At 45.0% G+C, this 22142-nt stretch overlaps 1 protein-coding gene across 1 annotated transcript in view; it reads left to right on the top strand.

Annotated features, from left to right (window-relative positions):
* Window positions 1-22142, top strand: part of PSAP (prosaposin) — a 36563-nt gene that overhangs the window by 13859 nt on the left and 562 nt on the right. Inside the window, exons 2-15 of the mRNA XM_031063595.1 lie at window positions 8814-8987; window positions 10466-10540; window positions 11213-11338; window positions 11588-11782; window positions 12512-12655; window positions 13176-13232; window positions 14339-14347; window positions 15940-16053; window positions 16833-16928; window positions 17124-17310; window positions 17461-17612; window positions 19181-19261; window positions 19756-19863; window positions 20414-22142. The exon at window positions 20414-22142 is cut by the window's right edge and continues 562 nt beyond it. Coding sequence (XP_030919455.1) covers window positions 8814-8987; window positions 10466-10540; window positions 11213-11338; window positions 11588-11782; window positions 12512-12655; window positions 13176-13232; window positions 14339-14347; window positions 15940-16053; window positions 16833-16928; window positions 17124-17310; window positions 17461-17612; window positions 19181-19261; window positions 19756-19863; window positions 20414-20449 — 1554 coding nt within the window. The 3' untranslated portion in view covers window positions 20450-22142. The remainder of the gene's footprint in view (window positions 1-8813; window positions 8988-10465; window positions 10541-11212; window positions 11339-11587; window positions 11783-12511; window positions 12656-13175; window positions 13233-14338; window positions 14348-15939; window positions 16054-16832; window positions 16929-17123; window positions 17311-17460; window positions 17613-19180; window positions 19262-19755; window positions 19864-20413) is intronic.

The following is a 22142-nucleotide window of genomic DNA, read 5'->3' as shown; positions in this document are numbered from 1 at the left end:
TGCTGAGCCCTTTCCCCATCCAACTGAGCCACGGCGGGCTCGGGGAGAGCGCCCAGAGTGCGCGGGACGAGGGGCGAAGGCCGGTCCTAAGGCTGTTTGTAAGGGAGCAGCGATGAGGGAGCGTGAGGGCAGTGCGGGTTTCTAGGGCGCCCTCGGGGTGGCTGTGATGGAAAAGCTCTGTTTGGACGGGGGAGAGTCGCCCAAAAATAGCCCCAGGGCAGGGAGAAGGGGGAGTCCCCGTGAGGATCCGGCCGTTCCCGTTGGTGGTGGGGAAATAAATGCTTTCCCGATGGAAGCGTGCTGGATGTGCACCCTCGTCCCGCACGGATCTCAGTCCAGGCTGGTGGGGACCATCGGGAGGGATTGTTTTTTTCCTGCCAGCAGCGCTGTTTATCTCCGCCACTTCAGGGATAGATGGCTGCTAATCCTCTTGCCGATGGCGGGAGGTTGCCTTTGCTGTGGTGTTTCTGCATTAGGATCTCCTGCTCCCTATGGAAAATTCCACTGATTTTGCTGCTCGCCGTCTCGTTACCTGTTGTTGCTGAAGGTGAAAGTGATGGGGGGATGGATTATGGTCTCCCTTTAGCTGTAGGATTAAAGGTTAGAGCGTGCAATGCTTGTACATTGCAGAAGCTTGACAGAGGTGCAGAAATGATTCATAGTCTGGGGAGCAATAATACACCTTTAGGCTGTGGGATGGAATAGCTAGAAAGCCCAAAATGTAAGGACTTATCTAGTGATGTCCGCATTTACTTGGAGAATTTTCTTCGAAACTAGACTATTTAATATTAAAGCTTATTTGCTCACAGGCTTAACCTGCAACATTTCAAAAGTAAAAAAAAAAAAAAAAAAAGCCCAACTGGCTGTTTAAAGGCTATAGGAGCAACCAGCTGGCACAATACAGTAAATAATCCTGTGAAATTTTTCTTGATTGAACGTGAGTTTTGTACTTCATTGTAGTTTTAATGTTATAGAATCATAGGATGGCCTGGTTTGGAAGGGACCTTAAAGGTCATTTAGCTCCAACCCTCTGCATAGGACAGGGACACTTTCCCCTAGATATACTGATAATCTTTAATATACTGATATGTGGACAGTTTAATAGGTTACCTCAGACTTTTCAAGCAGAAAGCAAGAAAGCAACTATCAGCTTTCCCTCTGCGTGTTTATGTGCTTTCACAGTGTCCTTTGAGTCTGCTCTGCACTGAATTAGCTGCCATCACTTGCCACTCCTTCTGGGACTGCTTCCAAATGGCTGAAATCATTGCAGTTTCTTGGGCCTCTGAAAGTGAAAAGGCTTCACCTTGAAGTATCCACCAGCTTTCCCATTAGTGTGTTTAGGGAAATTGTAATGAGAAACCAGTTCAGCAATGAGGGTTCGCTTGGCCTACCTGTTAAAGGCACGTCAGGCAGCTGAGGGCAGCGGGAGACTAGTCAGGCCTGTTTTTCCTTAGAAGCCACTCTTTTTACACAAATAAACAGCTGTCTTTTCTCACCAGGGCTCTGAGTGCTCATTGCCTCACCTCCCGTGCAGATTTTCCTGAAGATTTTGCTGGAAACACCATTTTGTCTGCCCAGCTGGCTAATTAGCTGTGCAAACATCCAGCCACCCTTGTCAGATCCTAATGGAGTCACTTGGCTGCCTTACAGGCCGTGAGGGTTTTTGGTTGACCTACTTACAGGGCTTCTGTGCATCTTCCCTTTAAGGGAGACACGGAGGAATTCAAGCAGGGTGTACAGGTCCTGGCATCTCCGGACTACTGATGTGCACTCTGATTGTTTCTTGTCTTTGAGGCCAGGCAGGGTGTGCTCTTAAAGCAGGACTCAGTTTCTCTTTAACTGAGTATTTCCTCCCCTGCCCTTTTTGCTAAATTAAAAGTTAAGTAAAAAAATTTGAGGATATGAATTTTTCACATCCCTCCTCCCCTAAAATAGTAGACTTGAAACCTTGTAAGGAAGGCAGATTGAAGTTAATGTGTAATTCCTCTAGCAAACACTGGTCAGAACATGTGGGGACAGGAAATTTGTGAGCTGAATTAGCCTGGCTTGAATTTTCTTGAGGATGTGGATAAAGCAGATAACTGGGCTGTTCTGTAGTTTGCTGGCTTGTTCTGCTATGAATGCGGTTTCTAAGAAAAAAAAAACAACCCACTGGTGCAGATTAAATTAGGAGAAGAAGGGAAGGTGTCTTGTGCCAGCCATGGTGTGACCAGGGCAGTGACTGTCCCCCTGTGCTGGGCACTGCTCAGGCCACACCTTCACTCTTGTACCCACTGCAGAAGGACACTGAGGTGCTGGGGAAGGGTCTGGAGGGTAAGTCCAGGTTGGAAATCAGGAGATATTCCTTCTCAGAAAGGGCTGCCCAGGGAGGCGGTGGAGTCACCACCCCGGAGGTGTTCAGGAAATGTCAGAGCTGGCACTCAGTGCTCTGGTCTGGATGACAACGTGGTGATTGGTCACAGCTTGGACTCGATGATCTTGGAGGTGTTTTCCTGACCCAAACGGTGCTGTGATGATATACAACTAAAATCTGTGTTTTCCTGGAGGAGTAGCTGGCTCTGAGGCACCGTCAGGCTGTCACACAGCGCTTCGATAGCACAGCAGTCATGTGCCCTGTGCAAACCTGCCCTTGCACAATCCCCTGCTCGTTTGCCGGGCAGGTATAAATAGAAAAGGTTGTTGTTGGTTGTGTCTGGAGGAGCCGAGCCTGCCCTTCTGCCCGCCCCTGGTCACGCCCGAGCCCCGGGCAGCCTTTCCGCAGCCCTGGCCTGTGCTGTTCGTGCACCGCGAGGGAGCCGCTCCGGCAGCCCCCGAACACCGAGGGGATGGGGAGGGTGGAGCCAGGGAGATGGAGCTTGTCAGCAAAACTGGATGTGTCACCTGATGTCAGCTGAGGCTCCCCGGGAGGCTGCGCTGAGCTATTTCAGGGAAGGCTTTTCTGGTGTGAAATGCAGGGACATCTTGGTTTTGTGTCTGTTCCTGCTGCCTGCCGTGGGGTTTTTGTTCCAGTATCTCCTGTACATCTCATTCTTCAAAGCAGGTTGAGGCCTTAGAACTCTGACATAAAAAGAGACTTTGTTTTTTCTTAAAGGATTTACTCACTTTCTGTTTGTTTTTTTCTAATGGAGCAGATTTTAAATGCCATTTGTTAGCTGCTGCTAAAATATCAGAGTTCCTGTTGCAATTTAAAAGGCTACATTGAAGTGTGTGTGTGTATTTTGGGGCAGTGCTTCTCTGTATTTGGTCATGAGGCAATGTTTGGTTTCAGATGCCTGATAGCTGATTTTCCCAGTCTTTGTGCCATGTGGATATATTTGTTTAGTGAAAAAGGAATGATAAATACAGGATTTCTGCAGAAACTCATGTAAAATCTGTCCCCTGCACCCCCCCAAAAAACCCCTCAGAACAAACCCAGAAAGAATGGACATGGACCACAAATATGCCCCAAACATTTTAGGGTATTTTTACAGGCATCTGCTGCAGGGGAAAATGCTGCTCATAACTTTTTGGGAATATCTTAGCATACTGTATGGGATCACTTACTCCTGATGACTTCCAGGTGCCCTGGAACATCCACTTATCTCTTCTGGGTTCTGCCACGCGAAAATCTCAGGCAGGCAACACCTGGCCAGCTTGGAAATCATTCTTTTGCAACTTTTGCACTTACCTGGGACAATTTTCTGGGCCAGTAGAGGTGCTTTTACTGTCCCAGCTCATCCAGTTCTCTGCTCTCTTTAATTTTATTGTGATTGCTTGTACCTACACACACTGCTTCTCTTGTCATCTTGTGTTCTGCTGAGGGAAGCAAGGGAACACCTGAGGCAGAGGCAGTGTGCCAAAATGAGAAGGAGTTCCCAGCTTTGAGGAAGAGCCTGCCTGTGGTCTTAACTCCAAACTCATTTCTTGCCCGTCATGCTAGTTAGAAATGTTCTAGTTTGGTTTTCCCTCAGTAGATATAGGACAGGAAGACTCATTTTTAACTGGAGTGATGGTAACAGTATTCCTCCACTTTTCCTCCATTTTTTCTTCAAATTGCCTGTAATCCCTCAAATGTTATGGTCACTTTACTGCCTCATTAATCCAGAGGCATAGGAGCCCTTTGGCAAGAGTCACTGGTGTGTGATGTGGTTACAACTTTTGAAGTTTTACTAATTAACTGACCAGAGAGGCTGGGGGGGATTGAGCCTTTCAGATAACTTCAGGCTGGGGTCACTCCTTCACTTCTTGACACTTTGTAAACTTTGGTGAAGAGAAGTTGATCCCTCTTGACTTCTTTAACTTGAACATGCTTTGTTTTTGCAAGTCTCAAAGGACATGAGGAAAAGTCAGTAACTGGCAGAGCACAGATGGCCCAGGCTGATGCATTTGCTTGGTCTGTGGTGTCTCTGGGAGATAATGAATTTAAATTTTTTTTAGCATTGCAAGTAGGACAGCCTGGGAATGACATCCTTCCTGATGAATAGGTTAATACAGTTATGCAGGTTAGACACACAAAAAGCATGAGAGTTGACAGCACCCTAAATGATCTTCACATTTTACCTCAATCCATTGAGTTGAACAGCAGCTCAGCACTTTCTTTTTTTTTTTTTTTAATTTTTGGGTTTTTTTTCCAAATTACAGGTTAATTTGTCTGTAACCAAGGGTTTTTCTAGCAGTAGGGTTTGGAGGAGGCTGGAGTCTTCAGGTTGATTTTGTGTTCTGGGTGGTAGTTTTCTGGTTCATCCTTTGGCTCTTTAGGGAGTCTGGTCTGGCCCCTCAGAATCCCTGTTCATTGACTCTTATATAAGGTGTTAAAATTTAAGTCTCGTTTATGGCTTCAGTGCAGCTTTGGAGGGGATTTCTTAGGAAGTTTTTCTGAGAATCTAGGGGAAAAAATTCAGACTGGCTCTCTGTGGAAGAAGAGTTAGACAAATGCTTGAGGGAAGGGAAGGTGTTTTCCAAGAAAGGTAATTGCCTGGCAATTTTCCTGTAGCTGTCCTTGCAGAATGGTAATCCAGCCATTATAAGCTTCCTTCCTTTTAGGTTCCTGGGGAGGAGTGAAGAACTGGGCTGTGCTTTCACACACATGGCTCTGTAAACCAAGAGGAAAAGGTGACATATTCTGAGGGCCATCACTTCTACTTCCCAAATTTGTGTCTGTGTGGTAGGATAAACTTGGTAAAGCAAAGGGTGTTTTTTCTCAAATTGATGAAGCCACATCTGAAGTGGTTCAGGCAGGGAGAAACCAGTGAAGAGGATGAGAAAAGGAACACCTTGTCCCTCACAGATAAACTTGTTTGATGCTCTAAAAACTGTGGCTTGCAAGAACTTGAGGAAACGGGGGGATAGCTCTTGATGGACATGATATGTGACCGTTGAGAGCTGATCTACAGAGAAAGGAGAAATCTGTTGAAAATTGGTAATGTTAAAGAACAATATATAAAATAGAGAGATGCCAGAGATGACAAAGAAAGTGATTCCCTTGGGTTTATCTTTATTTGCTTTCTCCTGGCTTGTTGCTGTGCTGGGGATGTGAAATACCATGTTAAGGTGTTGCTCCTTTTGTAGTAAAGGGGGAGGGTTAAAACTCAGAACTATTTATTCTGAGACAGCACAGTCTTAACACACTTCACCGGCATGCTTGCTTTTGTTGTAATCTAAGTTAATATATGAGGGGAAAATTCTGTTTTACAGTGTAATAGGAGAGCAAGCTAAAAGGGAAAAGGTGGTAACAGTAGGGAGTTTCCTGCTCTTCTTTTCTGAATCTGCAGGATCTGAAGAAATGCGGAGTTTTTTAGCTTTGTTTCTGTTTTTCCCAGGATGTTCAGAAAGGGAGGGTGGATACTGTTGCAATGGAGGTGTATCCTTTCATATTAGATACAAGATTTCAAACAAAAGTTCCCAGAGTACTGAACAAACTTGTAAGAATTTAACTGTGTTTGAAGTCACTGTGGGAGATGACAGAAAAGAAGCCATGATTAGTGTGTGTCATCTTTGTTCTGTAGCTGCTCTAAAATGTGCCAGCCATGTGTGGCCCTAACAAACAAAATTGCTTAGTCACTGCCTGACTGGAAAGATCTGTATTGAAAACATTAAAATTTAGAGTTGTCCTGACACACAGCCAGCAAAACTGATAACTGAAAATAATTCTGAAACATGGTATTTTTGCCATACATTTAATAATGATCTATTGTAAGGCTGTGAGGAAGAAGGAGCAAGACATTGTGCTGAAGCTGGTACAGATGTGAAAAGCCATACAGTGACAGGATCTCAAAATAATCAAACAAAACCTGAAAGCTCACTGAGAGCCTGATCAAACCAATGCAAGTTACAGCATGAATGCCTCCATTTGGCTTTAAAACACTCTCCTAAATCAAGAGTTTGAGAGACTGCTTGGGATAACTATTCTTGGAGTTGTATAGTTCAGTTTTGTAGTTTGCAGTGTGCTTCAATGTAGGAGGGTAATTGTCTTTTGATAAAGGCATCGGTTAAAAGCTGTGCTTGTAAATAGTTGGGAATCCTTGATTCCACTGTTTGAAGTCCAGGTCTTGACTGACTTCATTCAGAGCCTGACTCTGCCTTCCAGAACCTTCTTACCACCGTTCAGTGCCAGTATCTGAAAGGGAAGAATAACTTCCCCTCAACCAAGTGTGTTCTTGTTTATTCTCACCCTGCCAGAGCTGACAGCTCTTTGGCTGGCCACTCTGACTTTGAAAATTAACTATTCTTAAGGCCTCCAGATCAATAATGCTGGAGTTTAGAATAGGCTGTAAATATTTTGCTAACCATACATTATTAGAAGCTTTGAAGTCTTTCTGCTGCAGTCTCCCAGGCTGTCCTGCTCAAGGATAATATGCAGTGAAGCTTTTTACTGGGAGAGAGGGTGACAAGCTTCAAGCTCTTGTGTAAAAAATCAGGCGTGCAAAGCACGTTTTTCTTCAAAAAAAATGGGTCATTCCTCTGAAGCCCAGTGTAAACAGGCTTTATAAATCAACAGCTGAGAAGGCTGCAGAATGCCACCTATAAAGCAGTGTTTATCTGGCTGTTTGGTGAGTGGTGGCCGTGTACCTTGTAGATGCACTGGTAATTCAGCTTTGAATCGATCCTCTAATGGCTTACAACAAGGCATGAGAAATGGGAAAGTGATTGTTCATCTGCTGTGACATTACCAGAAGCTTCATGGGAATGAAACACCTGAACTCCTGCCTTGTGGCTGACAGAGTAATTTTACAGGGTTTTCTGAAGTGCAAGCAGCATTGATGTAAAGAGAACACCTGTACAGCTAACAGGTTTGAGCAGGTTGGGTTTATGTTTTGTTTTGTTTTGCCTTTTTAAAATTTTTTGTGAAGTTTGGCAGCAGTGCCTTGTAGGCTTGGACCGTGGTGGATTTCTTTGGGGCCTGCCTGCTGTAGGGTTTTAGGAGTTGTTTCTTGATTGGTTAGTGCAATGTAGGGCATTGCAATGTCTCCTGAGGAAACAGAGCTTACTGACACATAGGATGGATTTAGAAACTGAGAGAAGTTGTGAAGTGCAAACAGGTCCAGACAACATGATTAAAAAAATAAAAAGCTTGGAAAGTCAGTAAAAGCATGCATTTGATTCACTTGTCCTACTGATTGCTCATAGGGCAGATACTTTACATTTCTTTACCAGGACTGTCCAGAGAAGATATTCTATATATTATTTGAAAGCTCTATAGGTTGCATGGCAGTCCCACATGGGATGGGAGGTAATGTTCATAAAAGGACTGGTACATTTTTCACCCCCACAGATTTTTCTGTACACAGTTGAAGACCTAACCAAGAGAAAAAAAAGGAAGTCTAAATAGATTTAGTGGGTTTAAAAAGTATGATAGAACATTCCTTAAGAACATTCTTAAAGCTTTCTGTTTATGGTCAGTGTTTTTGCTCTTAAGTCTTGCATGCAATGTGTACATTGTTGTGGCTCCTAATCTAAAATCTGTCCTCACTCTCTCACTTGCTGTGTGAGAACAGGATGCTTCATGTGGGAGGAGGAATGCAGGCAGCAATCACAGGCTGGCTCAGAGCTCAACTGCCAGCAGGGCAGGAGAACAGGGAGCTTGTAGCTTTGGGAGTCAGCTGTCTGTAGGGTAAATTTCTGTAATGAGCAGTTTTTGTTTCAAATCATCTGGTGGTTCTTGTGTGCTAAGCAAAGCGAGGTTTTGTGTGATGGTGTTCACAGGGATCTTGGGATGAGGGAAGAGATGAGAATGTTGGCTCCATGTTTCAGAAAGCTTGATTTATTATTTTATGATAGATATTATATTAAAACTATACTAAAAGAATAGAAGAAAGGATTTCATCAGAAGAATAGAAAAGGAATGGAATAATAACCCTCAGACAGAGGGTCTGAGCCAGCTGCCTGTGATTGACCATTAATTAGAAACAACCACATGAGACCAATCACAGATGCGCCTGTTACATTCCACAGCAGCAGATAATCATTGTTTACATTTAATTCTTGATGCCTCTCAGCTTCTCAGGAGAAAAAAATCCTAAGGAAAGGATTTTTCACAAAAGATGTCTGTGACACAGCTGTCTGTAGGGTAAATTTCTGTAATGAGCAACTTTGCTGTTTCAAATCATCTGGTAGTTCTTGTGTGCTCAGCAAAGTGAGGTTTTGTATTTTGGGATTTTAATATTTTTTTTACAAAAGGTGGATGATGGGGGAGCAGATTGCTGAGGTGCTGAGACTCGGGAAGTTCAACCTTTACGCCTTTTCCAGGTTGTTTTTTTTTTCTTTAACTCTGTAACCTGTGTTTGGGACAGGCCAAAAATTTCTGGATTGCAGTGAACAAAGAGGTGGCCATTTAGGCATCTGGGAAGGCTGATTTGAGTTTGTTCTCTCTGGCAGCTGTGGCCAGCCCTGTGCTGTGGCAGAAGGAGTGTGCCAAGGGGCCCGAGGTGTGGTGCCAGAGCATTCGCACGGCGTCGCAGTGCGGGGCACTCAAACACTGCCAGCAGAACGTCTGGAGCAAGCCTGCCGTGGTAAGTGCCAGCCTCTGAGAGCCCCCAGGCCCACCTGGGGCTCAGGTGGCTGCTGTCCTCACGCTGAGGGAGATTTCTCAAGTCTTTGATTGGAGTTAAGTGCTACATCAGGCTCTGCTGAGGTTGCTGTGCCTTAATTTGGGTGCTGGATGGAGGTTGCTTTTCACTGCTCTGCCTTGCACAACTTGTCTGCTGACTTCTCCCGTGACCTGTTGCACAATCACCCAGCAATGTATGGAATGGAGCTAGTGGATTTCGCTTGTTCCTCTGTAATATTACTGACTCCTAATTCAGAGGAGTATTTTCTGAACTTGAGCAATTATTACGAAAAGGCTGTGTATTTGTTTCGGTCTTTTTCAAAGGTTAAAATTCCCAGAAAGATGCACCATGTGCTAAATTATGGAAGGCATGACAGAAAATAATAGTACAAATGTTACATTTAGTAACACCCTTTGATCCTCCATACATATTTAACTTTTGCAAGTTTAAAGAAAGGCTTGGAAATATTAACCAGGCACAGTGGAAAGCAGCTGCCTGAGCTTGCAGAAATGCAAGCTTTGGAATATGCAGCAGGCTTCCCAGGAAAGGCAATCAGTGCAGTGGTACTGGGGAGTACAAGGTGCTTAGGAGCAGTTCAGGCCTATATCTTGTAATGCATGGCCCTACTGGCTCCAAGATTTCCCTAAGATCAGACATTTCATTCACTGCAGCACACTCTGCTAGATTGTTACTGAGGCAGCAGCTACATGGCCTGTATGAAGATGGGAGAATTATTTGTACTGAGTACATTTTTCCCAATAGATAATGGATTTGATTAATGTGGCCTCTTCATCTTTGAATTGAATGGAATGTCCATCTGCAGATCACTTCTGATGAAGTTCTTACATTGCCACCTGTCATACAGTGCATATACACATCATTTTCTCATTACTTTTCAAGTTGCATTTGCACTAAATGTGAGGGCTTTACTAGATGTAGCTGTAGTTTGGGTGTTGTTTCACAGTTTCCTAGGAGAGAAAAAGGTGTTTTACTTACAGATACATTCAGTCCACATTGGCTATGTCTGTGTAGAGATACTTCAGTTTCAGGAAAAGTAGGGGAAGGGAGGAATGTCAGAGCACAACTACAATGGTTGAAGCAACCTGAAATGTTCTAAGATTTCTAGCAAGGGTGAACTCTGAAGGAAAAGGTAAAAGGAGAAGGTGTCTTGGGGCAATCAACTCTGTATTTCAAAGGACTGGGAGGAGGTGAAATGAACAAGTGCCAGCATGCCAGCTTTCATTCAGCATTGGTTTACTGATGAAACTGAGGCTGGACATGCCTGAAATAGCCTCACTCTGTTTAAAAATAACTCTCCCCACCCTGGCCTCACCTTTCTTCCTTAATTCCAGATGTAATGTTTGCCCTTTGTGTTGTTGCTCACACTCTGCTCTTACAGGCACGTCTTTCTCCAAGTAACCCTCTGCTTCTCTCTCCAGAGCAGTATTCCCTGTGACTTGTGTAAGGAGCTTGTGACAGTTGCTGGCAAAATTTTAAAGGATAATGGCACTGAGGTAAGCAAAGCTCCTTTTCTCCTCACCCCAAAACACTATTTAGTTTCCAGGTCTCGTGGTGAGGGGGTGGAAGAATAATCTGTGTTGTTTTCCTAACATAAGCAGCTGATGTTGAAAGGGACTAGAGTGCATGGGGAAAGGCTTTTAAACAGCCTCTGCTGGTTTAGAAATTAGCAAATTCTAGAGCCTCCCATGCCTTAACACATTGACTTAATAAAGTTGTTCTTGTGCCAGGGGGGCACCAATATTAAAAGGTGGGGTACTGCAGTCTCTAGGAGTGGGTGGTTACACCAGCTGGCCTTTGTTTTGGTTTGTGGGCACTGCTTCCCTTTTTCTTTTGTCAGCCTGTGGGTACTTTAAACAAGTCACTGTCCCATGAGCCCAGAAGTTCACTTTCTCCTCTTAATTGTAAGTGTTGTGTTCTGGCAGGGCTGGGCTGTGCAGGCCACACGAGCAGTGTGACATGTTTGTGCTGTGGCAGGGTCTCACAGAAGTCCAGAACTGGGGAAAATGTGTCTGTTGTGTAGAACCTCATTCTAGTTCTGCTTGTTGCTACCTGGACCCACCTGAGTCTGAGGAGCTTGTTTCAGGCTTTGTATTGTGCATTTTGGGAATGGAAGGAGCATTTGAGAAAGAAATATAATCTGTCTCTGCTCACCTCATCTTTGATAGGATGAGATCCGCTCTTACTTGGAAAAGACCTGCGAGTTTCTTCCTGACCCAGGCCTTGTCTCTGAGTGCAAAGAAATTGTGGATTCCTACCTACCAGTTATCATGGATATGGTCAAGGAAGAGCTTGTAAGTAGATAATGATTTTCAGGTGTTGGTATTAAAAGTTGTGCTCCTCTTGATGCCAGAATTTCTCTTCTGCCTCAGATTGTGCATATGAATCCTTTGTGGATCACTGATACTATTAATTTGAAGACTCCTTCCTTGCTATGAAACATTTTCCCTGTCTTACCATGTTTCAGCTGAATGACTCTCTACTCTGAATTTTAAAAGTGACATCAGTTTGGAGCTTTGTGTGTGTATTTTGTCCCCCCCCAGGATAAACCCGAGGTTGTGTGCAGTGCCCTTGCTCTGTGCCACTCCCTTCAGAAGCACCTTGCATCAATGAAGCTCCAGAAACAGCTCCAGACCAACAAGATCCCAGAGCTGGATTTCTCTGAGCTGGCATCCCCATTCATGGCTAATGTGCCTCTTCTCCTCTACCCTCAGGACAAGCCCAAGCAGAAGCCTAAGGTAAGGCTAGGACTAAGGGCTGGTCTAGTGTGGACCATATTTATAATCTTGGATTAAGTTCTGCAGTCTGCAAAGGCAAGTCTTGTGCTGTGCTGTTGCCATCCAGGACTGTGATAATCAAGCAGATTTTGCTGGAAACAATTTCTTCTGAGAGAAAGCTTGGGTTCAAAGGGTTCAAAGGTTCAAAGGAAGAACAGCTCTTCCCATATTTTGAGCAACCTGCTAGCTGTGCCCCTCAGGGGATGCATTTGTCTCTGAATGTAAGGGTGACAGACTGGATTGGAAAAGAACAAATAGTTGACAAAGGGCAATAGATGAGGCAATGAACTCAGGTGCAGAGTGTTGACAGCAAGCCAGGGTGTGGGAGTGGAACAGTGAGTGGGCTGAGAACAAGCTGCTGTGGGTGGAGCAGGTAAGATCTATACCAGATTTAGAAACCTCCCCACTGTGGTCTGTAACAAAACCAAAAGATTTGAAGATTGGGTATCTTAACTCTTATCTGGGCTTTGGAGCCAAGTAGGTACCTAATCTCCATCTAGTGGCTGCTGCACACACCAGCAGTGGCTTGTCTGTCTCCCTACTAGCTGAGGCTTCAAAGTATTCTCCAGAGTAGTTATTAAGGTTTGTACATAGCTCAGAATGGTTTGTGAAACTTGGTAGTAACAGGAGCTTCTGAAACATGGCACGTGAAGTTGTGTCAACTTGAGTTTCCTTTCTCTCTTTGTCCAGGCAAGTGGGGATGTGTGCCAGGATTGCATTCAGCTGGTCACTGATGTTCAGGAAGCTGTGAAGACAAACTCCTCTTTTGTGAAGTCTTTGGTTGCTCATGCCAAGGAGGAGTGTGACCGTTTGGGACCTGGCATGTCTGATATGGTAAACTGTCCTTTTTTATTGAAAAATTCTGGTCCTGTAAGCAAACATAAAATAGTTTGTTCAGTGCCTTAATCCCCTGATCATATTCTCTATTTAATATCACAAAGGAGACACTGTTGCATGTGTTAACACAGTATAACAATAACACCGCTGAAATTGTAAACTTGGTGGTCAGGACAGTTGGGATGGGGTGTGTGGGAGTGGGGAGGGGGAGGAGGACTCCAGATTGCTTCTAGCCCTTTAAGACCTTTTCCACAAACCTGGCCTGGGTGGGTAATGTGGTTGTATCAGTGGGGGCTGGGCCTTTTTGCCCTGAGAGGAAGAGAAAAGTTTAAGCAGTTATCTGTGCAGCAGTTTTGTAACCTGAAATGCCATCCTGTATTTGGGCCAAGCTCTGAAAGACCTGTTGTTATGCAGTAGAGCAGGTAAATTAATACCTTGAGATGTATTAGAAAATTCTAGATGGACTCTACAGCACAAGTTTGGTAGTCATGAGACTTTCTCTTCCCACTTTCTGCAGTGCAAGAGCTACATCTCTGAGTATTCTGACCTGGCCATCCAGATGATGATGCACATGGTAAGATCAGCAGAGTGCAGTATTTGCTCTCAGTTCATTTTTCTGGCTTGTGTAGCTAACTTCCTTGGAAACAGGAAACGTGTACTGCAGTAAAACTTTGGGGAGGGCCCTTGCTCTGAGTTTTGGTGTTAGTGCTTTGAACTTGGTGTTTTTTGGATAGCAATTTCAGTGTCAGGATGCTTTCTTTAGCACATTTCCTTCCATTTTATAACCACTTCTCCAGTGCAAAAGGCACTCTAATCCTTTGAAATTTGAAGATACATTACACATGTTCCTTTATGTTCTCTTCTCTCAGTCCTGTGCTTACACCACTTCCCCCCTCCCCCAAATACTGTGTTAGGGACATAAGAGTTGGCTTTGTCACAGTATTGCAAAATTAGTTCACGTGTGAGAGGTAAGGCATCTCCTGGAAGCAAGGCTACACATCCTTCTGGGATTGCTGTCTGAAGGTTCCTGCTCTCTGGGCTCTGACAGGAGCCATGGAAAGTGAGTGGAACCTTCTGCAGCAACATACATTTACCTCATACACAGCACCTCTTTGTCCAGAGAGCTGAGGGACTTTAAAAAGCATGGCTAAGCCTTTCCTTAGTGCAGTCTGTAGATGCCACAGGTGACATAACAAACTACAGGTGAACACACCTGGCTGGCTTGAACCTGAATTTGGCAACATAGTGGCCTTTTCTTGTTTCCAGTTGCCATAGGCTACTCAGAAACTCATCCTGTTCCTTAAACATTTGGGTGGAAGTCAATGTTTGCTCCAGCAGCACTTAGTTTCTCATTCTAGGCATTGCAATGCAGTGTGTTGTTAATAGCTGAAATTGGAATATGACGACACCTTGTGTGCATCTGAGTGTTGGCCAGACTCTCTGGAGGTTGTCTTGCCCAAGATGCCTTAATAACTGCAGATGAATAATGCTGGTTAGCACTGTGCAATTAAATGTGAAATGCTGTAGCTGAGGATCTTTGGGGTGGGGACTGTGTCATATTCCATTATCTTTGTGGAAAGAATATATGCAGTTCCAAGTGCTTGATGTGTTTTTTTTTCTCTTAACTGTTATCTTCAATTTCTCCTTTCTTCCTCTGTCTCCAATCTCCCCTGTCAACAGAAGGATCAGGTAGGTGAGCAACTTGCCTGTGGTGATAGCCTGCTTGTAGTTCACCCTTTGCTCTTAAAGGGCTTGTAGTTCACTTCTTGCTCTCTTAGCTGTACACTTGGTGTGACTGTGCTCAGTGCTGACAGATACAAGGGATATTTATGTGATTAAAACAGACTAAAGGCTTCCTCCAGTGCATCTGTCCTACTTCCAGCTCCAGATACCTCTTTGTGCTACCAAGATCTCAACTTCATTATGCCTTGGCCAGTAGAGCAGAAAATATCCTCCCTCTTACAGAAGGATAGATGTGGAAGAAGCATGCCAGTGGCTCCTGGCAGCTGCTGGTTTAAAGTCTGGGCTCAAAAGGGCTTGAGCAAAGCTGTCCCCAGGTCTTTCCTTGGTTAACCTTTAAATCTAGGACAATGGTATAGATGTTTGAAGTATGTGAACTGAAAAGATGGAGGTTTCCTAGAGCAATTTGGGCTTTTAATTGAAGCTGTCCTGTGGGACCTTGTGTCTGTCATCCCTCTGTGAGGGAACCTGTGTGTATGTGGGTGTTGCTGTAACATTAATACCTGGAACTGCTTCTTACAGTGCATGAACCAAAGGGCTTGACTTAAAGGTGCTGCCTGGAGTAGTCTGAAGCAGCACAGTGTCTCTGAGGTGCTGCTTCTGCCTGTGCATGAGATTGTGGCATGATGTGTTAGTATTAACTCTGGGATAAGCCTCTGCTGTAGGAAGCTTGGAACAGGGTGAGATGTGATCTTCTAATTACCTGGAGGACCAAGGGTGTCTTTTTCTAGCTTTAGGTGAGAAAATGCAAGTTTTGTGTCTCACTCTGTACAGCCTATCTCACTTTGGGTGTCCTCCTCAGAACAGTTTGCCTCATGTCTGGCATTTCTTTGTGCATTTAGTACTCTATGTTCCAAAAAAGAAATGCATGAAGAGTGTATTTCTTTGAGAAAGAAAGCCTTTTTACAGACTAGGCTTCTGTTTGCTGTTTTCTCTTACTGTGAGAACACTGCAAATTCAATTGTTGCAGTACAAATGGTTAGCCTTGGGTTTTAACAAGCTCAACTTTTGTTTCTTGTAGGCTGTGTTCAGTAATGAGAGAAATTGTTTCTGTTTGCAGAACATGATGTTTCTGGCAGCTTTAAAGAAGGTAGCTTGTGGATGAGGAAAGAGGTTCTTCTAGGCATTTCTCTCAGCTTTTGGGTGAACTCTGAAGTCAGGATAATTGGCCTGTCCTGTGATTACTTGAAGCTGGGGAGCAGCTTTGTGGATGCAGCTCTGATTGTGCTGCTGGTGGCTTGTTCTGGTGTTGGTAGCTCTTAAGTCAACTCCTTTTGAAAGGCTTGCAAAGTGTGGGCTCATGGGGTTTTTTTAAATGGGGTTTTTAACCTCTTCCTCTTTAACAGGAACTGCTAAATTCCATCCAATAGCTGTCCTGCCTATAACCTTACCACATGCTTTGGCAATACTTGAAGTAGAAGTAGACATGAAACTTTGTGTTGGAGCCTTTCAAAATTTTGCTCTCTATGCCTGCTCACAGGCTCTGTAGAAAGGGCAGAGACTTCTAGACTTTTAAAGATTGCTTACACATCTCTTTCCAGCAACCAAAGGACATTTGTGCCATGGTTGGGTTCTGTTCTTCTGTGAAGTCTGTTCCCCTTCAGCCTCTGGTGCCAGCTCAGGTGGTTCATGAGGTGAAAATGGAAATTGTGGAGGTAAGATGGGTTTTTTGTACTTTGCTTTTTGCTTTAGTGTCACAAACTAGGTGAAAAAGATCAGCTTTCATGCACAGAATAGTCCAAGTCTCCCTGCATATAAATTCCTGGCCTTTTTTTTTTTGTTTCTGATGCTGATTTGTGAAGTAGGAAAGCTGATTGATTTGTTTGAACAGCAGAGCCTGCCCTGAACCAGAGCTACAAGGTAATGCTTCAGGATTGAAAGGGGAACTCTTGTTCCAGCAGTTCTGAATGACACCTTGAATGCAGATTCTCAGTTTGAGTTTTGCTCTTTGTTTGGAGTAATACTTTGATCCCTTTTAAAAATGGGGCAGCACTCTGCATGTGCAGGTGAGGGATCAGAGTCAGAATGCTGAAGCTCTGAGTTTGAAGAAGCACCTTGGCTTCTCCAAAGGGTATTTTTGCAAACAGGAGGGTGCTCTCAATTCTAGGAAATGTTGTCCTCCGTTAATGTATTTTAAAAACCACTATGTATTTCCCTTGCCTTCTGTCTCTGTGGGATTGTTTATTTCTTTGTGTCTACTGAGTTCAACTCTTTGTGCAGCCTGGGGGTTGTAGTCTTAAAATTAGTCATAAAAAATGCCTGTTCATTCAGACAGGCTTTTTACTTAGTCCTTTGAGGTTGGTTTTGGGTTCTGTGTGACCTTTTGAATACAGCCCAAAGTGAGCAGCTAGGTAAATGCTGTTAGGAATTGTCCCTGTCAGATGTGGTCCAGTGCTGATTTATTGTGTGTGTATTTCTTCTTCTGTGTACTCAGAAGGCCTCAGTTCAAGAGAAGACTTTTTCCTTGTGTGAAATCTGTGAGACCATGGTGAAAGAAGTGACTGGCCTCTTGGAGAGCAACAAGACAGAGGTGGGTGAGTGGTGGGCATTGTACCCTTCCAGCTTCGGCTGAGATGGGGCTGCACTGAAGGGGGAAGGAAAATCAATTTTATTGCCTGTTGTTTTCAGAACAGCAACATTTCTATCCTGGGTGGGACAGTAAAGGTGTGCTATAAACTGAGTCAAAACTCTCTCCCTCATTTTCTCCTCCTGCCCTGTGCTTCAGGAGGAGATTGTGCATGAGATGGAGGTGGTCTGCCGCCTGTTCCCAGGCAGTGTCAAGGACCAGTGCAAGGACTTCATCGAGGTCTATGGCCAGGCTGTCATTGACATGCTCTTGGAGGCAACAAATCCTGAAGCTGTGTGTGCCATGCTGAAATGCTGTGCAGCCAGCAAGCTTCCCCAGCAGCCAGGTGGGTGAGGAGGGGTCTGTGGTGTTCAAAATCAGCTGGTTCACTTATGATGAGATCTCTTTTGAGGACACTGCTGACACTGCCTCCTTTCTTCTCTTTCTCTTTATCCAAGCACTGATGTTTGCTTTGGTTTTTTATTTCCCTTCTCAGCTGTGGTGAAACCTGCAGGTGGCTTCTGTGATATCTGCAAGATGGTGGTGGCTTATGCAGACAAAGAGCTGGAGAAGAATGCCACGACAGCTGAAATTGAAGCTTTACTGGAAAAAGTCTGTCACTTCCTGCCAGAGTCTGTCAGTGAACAGGTATGGTGTTTGTGCCATGGTCTTGGTGTTTGCTTAGGTCCTAGCACTGACAGTTAAGCTCAACCTCATTTTCTGAGTGTTTCATCTGATATTTTGTCTATATGCTAATTTTAGGTCCATCTCTCAAGTGTCTCTGCTTCTGCTATAAATGTCCAGGTACTCCTAACAGAGGTCTCTGTGTTTGGCCAAATGCCTTGTCTCTGGCTGGAGACAAACTGTCCACAGGTGCAGCTGGGACTGGCTTGTGTCCAGCAACCTGATCCTTCACAGGTTTTTCCCTTTACTAATTAACATCAAAGCACAGCAGCTTCTCCTGACCAGTAGAGCAAACAAAAAAAGGGGGGAAAGGCTTGATCTGAGGCAGTTGAATGACCTTGCTGTGTGGCAGCCAGCCTTCCAGTCAGGAGATGGAGATGAACAGAAGGATGAAACACAGAATCCTGGAATGGTTTGGGTTGGAAGGGACCTTAAATCTGTCTAATTCCACCCCCCCTCCTGTAGGCAGGGACATCTTGCAGAGTATTTGGGAAAACTAGAGAGCAGCTTCTCTTGTTGGTTTTTGTAACAGCATTCCCTGCTAAAGGCTGGGAGGAGTTTGGGGTGCAGGGGGATTAGCTTTGCTCAGTTCCCATCCTTGGGAGTTGGCAGGCCCTTGAATAGATGTCTGCTTTAAGGGTCTGAATTGACTGGCTGGATTGTTGCACTAATTTGCAGTCAGGAAAGGTTTGCCTGGAAATCCTCTGAGAACAGTGGGTGGGAACACTTGAATGTTTTGGTTTTTTTTTCTCAACACTGATCCTGCTCAGGGGATTAATGAAGTAATTGAAGGTAGGCTGGTGTAATTCCAGTGGGACACCTGTTAGACCACTGATATCAAGATTTACCTGAAAATCTTATTAGGTGGCTGCTGAGTGTCAGCAAGTGGCAACTGCTTGTGAGTTTACTGGGGATAGACTAGAGGCTTAAAGCAGCTGTGGAACAGCTCTTCCTGCTGTGAGGCTGTTTAATAGCTGTGGTTGGTTTATTAATTGGTGCTGTTTGTCTCTGCTGAGAGCAGCAGCATCTTCCTCAGCTCTGGAGCCAGCTCTCCACTAGAGGGAGAGAGGCTGCTCTGGCCGGCAGTGCTCCTGCTGCAGCCTTGTCTGAGGGAATAACTTGAGTCCAAGTGCCTGGGAGTCCTTGCTGCTGTCCTGCTCAGGAAGTTTGTCTCCAGCTGGTTCTGTGTGCTTTCCTCTTGAGACAGGCGTGATCTCCACGATCAGAGATGAAGCTTTGCAGTCAAAGCTTCCTCTGCTTGGTTCTTTTCCCAAAGCCTGTCCTGTTTGGTTCTTTTCCTTGTGACCCCTTATCTCCTCATAGTCTACAGGCAGGTATGAGCTGGCAGAAACAATGATTGTAGTTGTGTGATTAGTGCCTGACTCCTGTGCCATGTGCAGAGCTCAAGCCTCTGCTTTTTCCTTGTGGAGTGTGTTGTTGGGGTAGCACACAGGCCTGCCTGCTGCAGCCCACACATCCCTCTGCTTTCAGAGGCTCCACAGGAGAATCTCTCACCCTGTGTTTTGTTACAGTGTGTGCAGTTTGTGGAACAGTATGAACCCGTGGTTGTGCAACTCTTGGCAGAGGTGATGGATCCCACTTTTGTTTGCACTGTGAGTATTGAGTTTGGTTTTATTGAGGGCAGGCTCTGATACAGTCCTGGGTGCCTTTCAGTGCCCAGCAAGCAGAAACTCTGCTGGAATCAAAATCAGCACACTGAATGCTTGGAGCAAGCCCCTTGTGCAAGAGCTGGGGCTGCCTGAATGGCCAGCTGTGTGACTGCCAGCCCAGCAGCAGGACAGGCTGCCAGGGGTTATCCACTGCTGAGGTTCAGTGACAGGCTGTCATGTGCCCTCAAAGTGACACTTCTTGAGAAAGGTCCCTCTCTAGAAGATCTGTTTTTCCAAACTTGATACGAAGGAGTTCCAGTAACTGAACTCTGCCCTGGCTCAGGTTGCCTGGCTGCTGGTTGAGCTGCAGCTGTGACCTCAGTGAGAGCTCCTGCAGCTTCCACACTCCCTCAGGTGCAAGCTCAGACATAAGGCTGGACTGCAGATCTCTTGGTGCAGTTAGGAAGGTGCTGACTGTGCTGTTGCTCTTTTCCCAGAAACTTGGAGTGTGTGAGTCAGCTAAAGAGCCTCTCCTGGGGAATGATGCCTGTGTCTGGGGTCCAGGCTACTGGTGTAAGAACATGGACACTGCTGCTCAGTGCAATGTAAGTAAAGCTGCCTTCTGCCTCCAGTTTCCTTCTGATCCTTGACAGCTCCTTCTGAGCCATTTTTGGCTTCTACTGCACTTCAAAGTGGATGAACTCCAGTTCAAAATAAGCAAAAGGGTACTAGTTTGATTAGAGGGTGTTTCACAGCTCTTAGCTTTCTCAAAGCTGACTTTCCTCTCCTTTTTGTGTCCCACACCTGTCTGCCAGTATTTCAGAATCTATAGTAAGGTACAGTGTCAGCTTTATATTTAGTCAGTGTTCCTGCAGCCAACAGACCATGTCACAATCTCTCAGCAGGCTCTAAAAATTGGCTTCCAGTATTGCTTTTTCTGCCAGGCCTTAATGGCTAAGGGTCATCAGCCTTCTTTCCTAAAGCTCCTTCCTGGCTGGTGAGGCTCAGGATGTTATTTATTCTAGTCCTCTTTGAAATCACTTACTTTAAGAAAAACGTATTTGCTCCCAAGATCTTGGCTCAGGATGAGGTGTTGAACTGCTTGTTTGCAAACTGGCTTTTTTCCACTAATATCAGCTATTTCTTCCCCTTTAGGCTGTTGATCACTGCAAACGTCATGTGTGGAACTAGAAGAAGAATTTCCAGTTCTGAAAGTTTGCCATGGCTCTTAGGAAATGTGGGCCGAGGTTGGCAGAGAGCTGTATCTCACCTGTCCCTCCTCTCTGCCTCATTAACAATTTGACCTTCAAGTTCCTTTGTTGTAACTCTTCTGTAGCAGTGCTGCTGTTGAAGGATCAGATTTTCATTGTTGACTTAACAAAGATACTTCTGATTGTACAGTTTAACCCATTATGCTCCTAAAAATAGTCAGTGTGTTGTAGATTTTTTTTTTTAATTGGTAGGCTGAAGTGTTTATGTGCTGGGAAGAATGACAGAGATTGTGAAATGAGACCAGGCTCTTATCTTTTAATTAAAAAAAAAAAAAGAGCAAGATAGCAGCTAAACTTTCAAATGTCTTTCTCTAGGCAGCATTGGGAAGATTTTACATGCTTTGCATTTTTAACATCTGGCTGGAATGTTTATTTTCTGTGTATGGGAACTCTAAGGGATAATGTTGAATCTGGGAATCCTTTTGGCTGGAATTTTCAAAGCTCTGCAGATGCAGAGGAGTGGGCTTTGTGTGCCCAGCTAACTTTCAAAGTCACTGATAATTAAAAAGATGTGTTTGAATGATCAGCCTTTGCATTTGAGTGACCACGCTTGTGGCTCATGGTGTTGTTCTAGCTAAGGAAATCCCTCCCTCAGCCTTTGATCACATCCTTCTGATTTCCTTGGGCTGCTCAGTCCCAGCATGGGTGTTCTGCTGCCAAGCCCAGTCCCGTGGGATGTCGGTTTCCTGAAGCATGCTGGTGTACCTGAGGAATGACTCCCTTTTTCCTTATCCTAGTTGCTCAATTCTGCTTGGTCTTGCAGCTTCCCACAAGCAGCCAGCTGGGTGCTGAGGAGGTAGCATGAGCTGTCACTGGAAGATGAAGGAGGATCAAGTCAGCAGGAGCTGGGAATATGTCAAAGGGAGCTCAGCACTGAGGGTGGAATTTGTGGAAAAACGGGTTTTCTTGTAACCTGTTTGTTCCCTGCTCTGCTTTTCCTCTCATAGCATATTTCAGTCATCTAAAAGTTGAGAGGTGCTGTGAGCCCTGGGGGCACCTCCCACTGCTGCCCACCCACTCTCACTGATGCCCTGCTGAGTAACTGGAGGTATGAATTGTTAGCCAGAGCTCCCATTTCTGCTGGGAAATGCAGCAAGCAGAGATGGCAGGTGGTAGGAGCTCTAAAGTGGCTATTTAAAGCTCTGCTGGCACACTTGACAGCCTGCCTTTCACACCTCTCTGAAATTCCACTTAAATGGCCTAAAATCCCCCCCAAAAAAAGCCTTCAAGGCAGGCTTGCTACCCTGGGAACACGGCAGGCTTTGGGGGTGAGAATCCTGCTTGTGCTGCTTGGGACAGACCTTGCATTGGGTGTGCATTTCTGATCAGGTTAACCCCCAAAGCAGGGGCACTGAGGTAGCTCTGAGGAGACCTTTGGGAAGGAGCAGCTGGGCAGATGTGGAGCTTTGAAAATTCCAGCCCTGTTCAGAAAGATTCTAGTAACTCCTGCTGCTCCTGTGGTGTGTGGGGCATGCAGGAGCTCCAGTAACAATGCTGTAGCAGCAAGTAGAGTATTTTTCATTGGAAAACCACTGGACTGCAAGTCTTTAGTTGATCTGTGTGCATACTAAAAGCCTGGGCAGTGCTGGCAGATGGCAGCAGAGGTTATTCTC

Source organism: Geospiza fortis, unplaced genomic scaffold, assembly GCF_000277835.1.
Source record: "Geospiza fortis unplaced genomic scaffold, GeoFor_1.0 scaffold637, whole genome shotgun sequence".
NCBI lineage: Eukaryota > Metazoa > Chordata > Aves > Passeriformes > Thraupidae > Geospiza > Geospiza fortis.
This window is presented reverse-complemented; position numbering and strand designations above follow the sequence as displayed.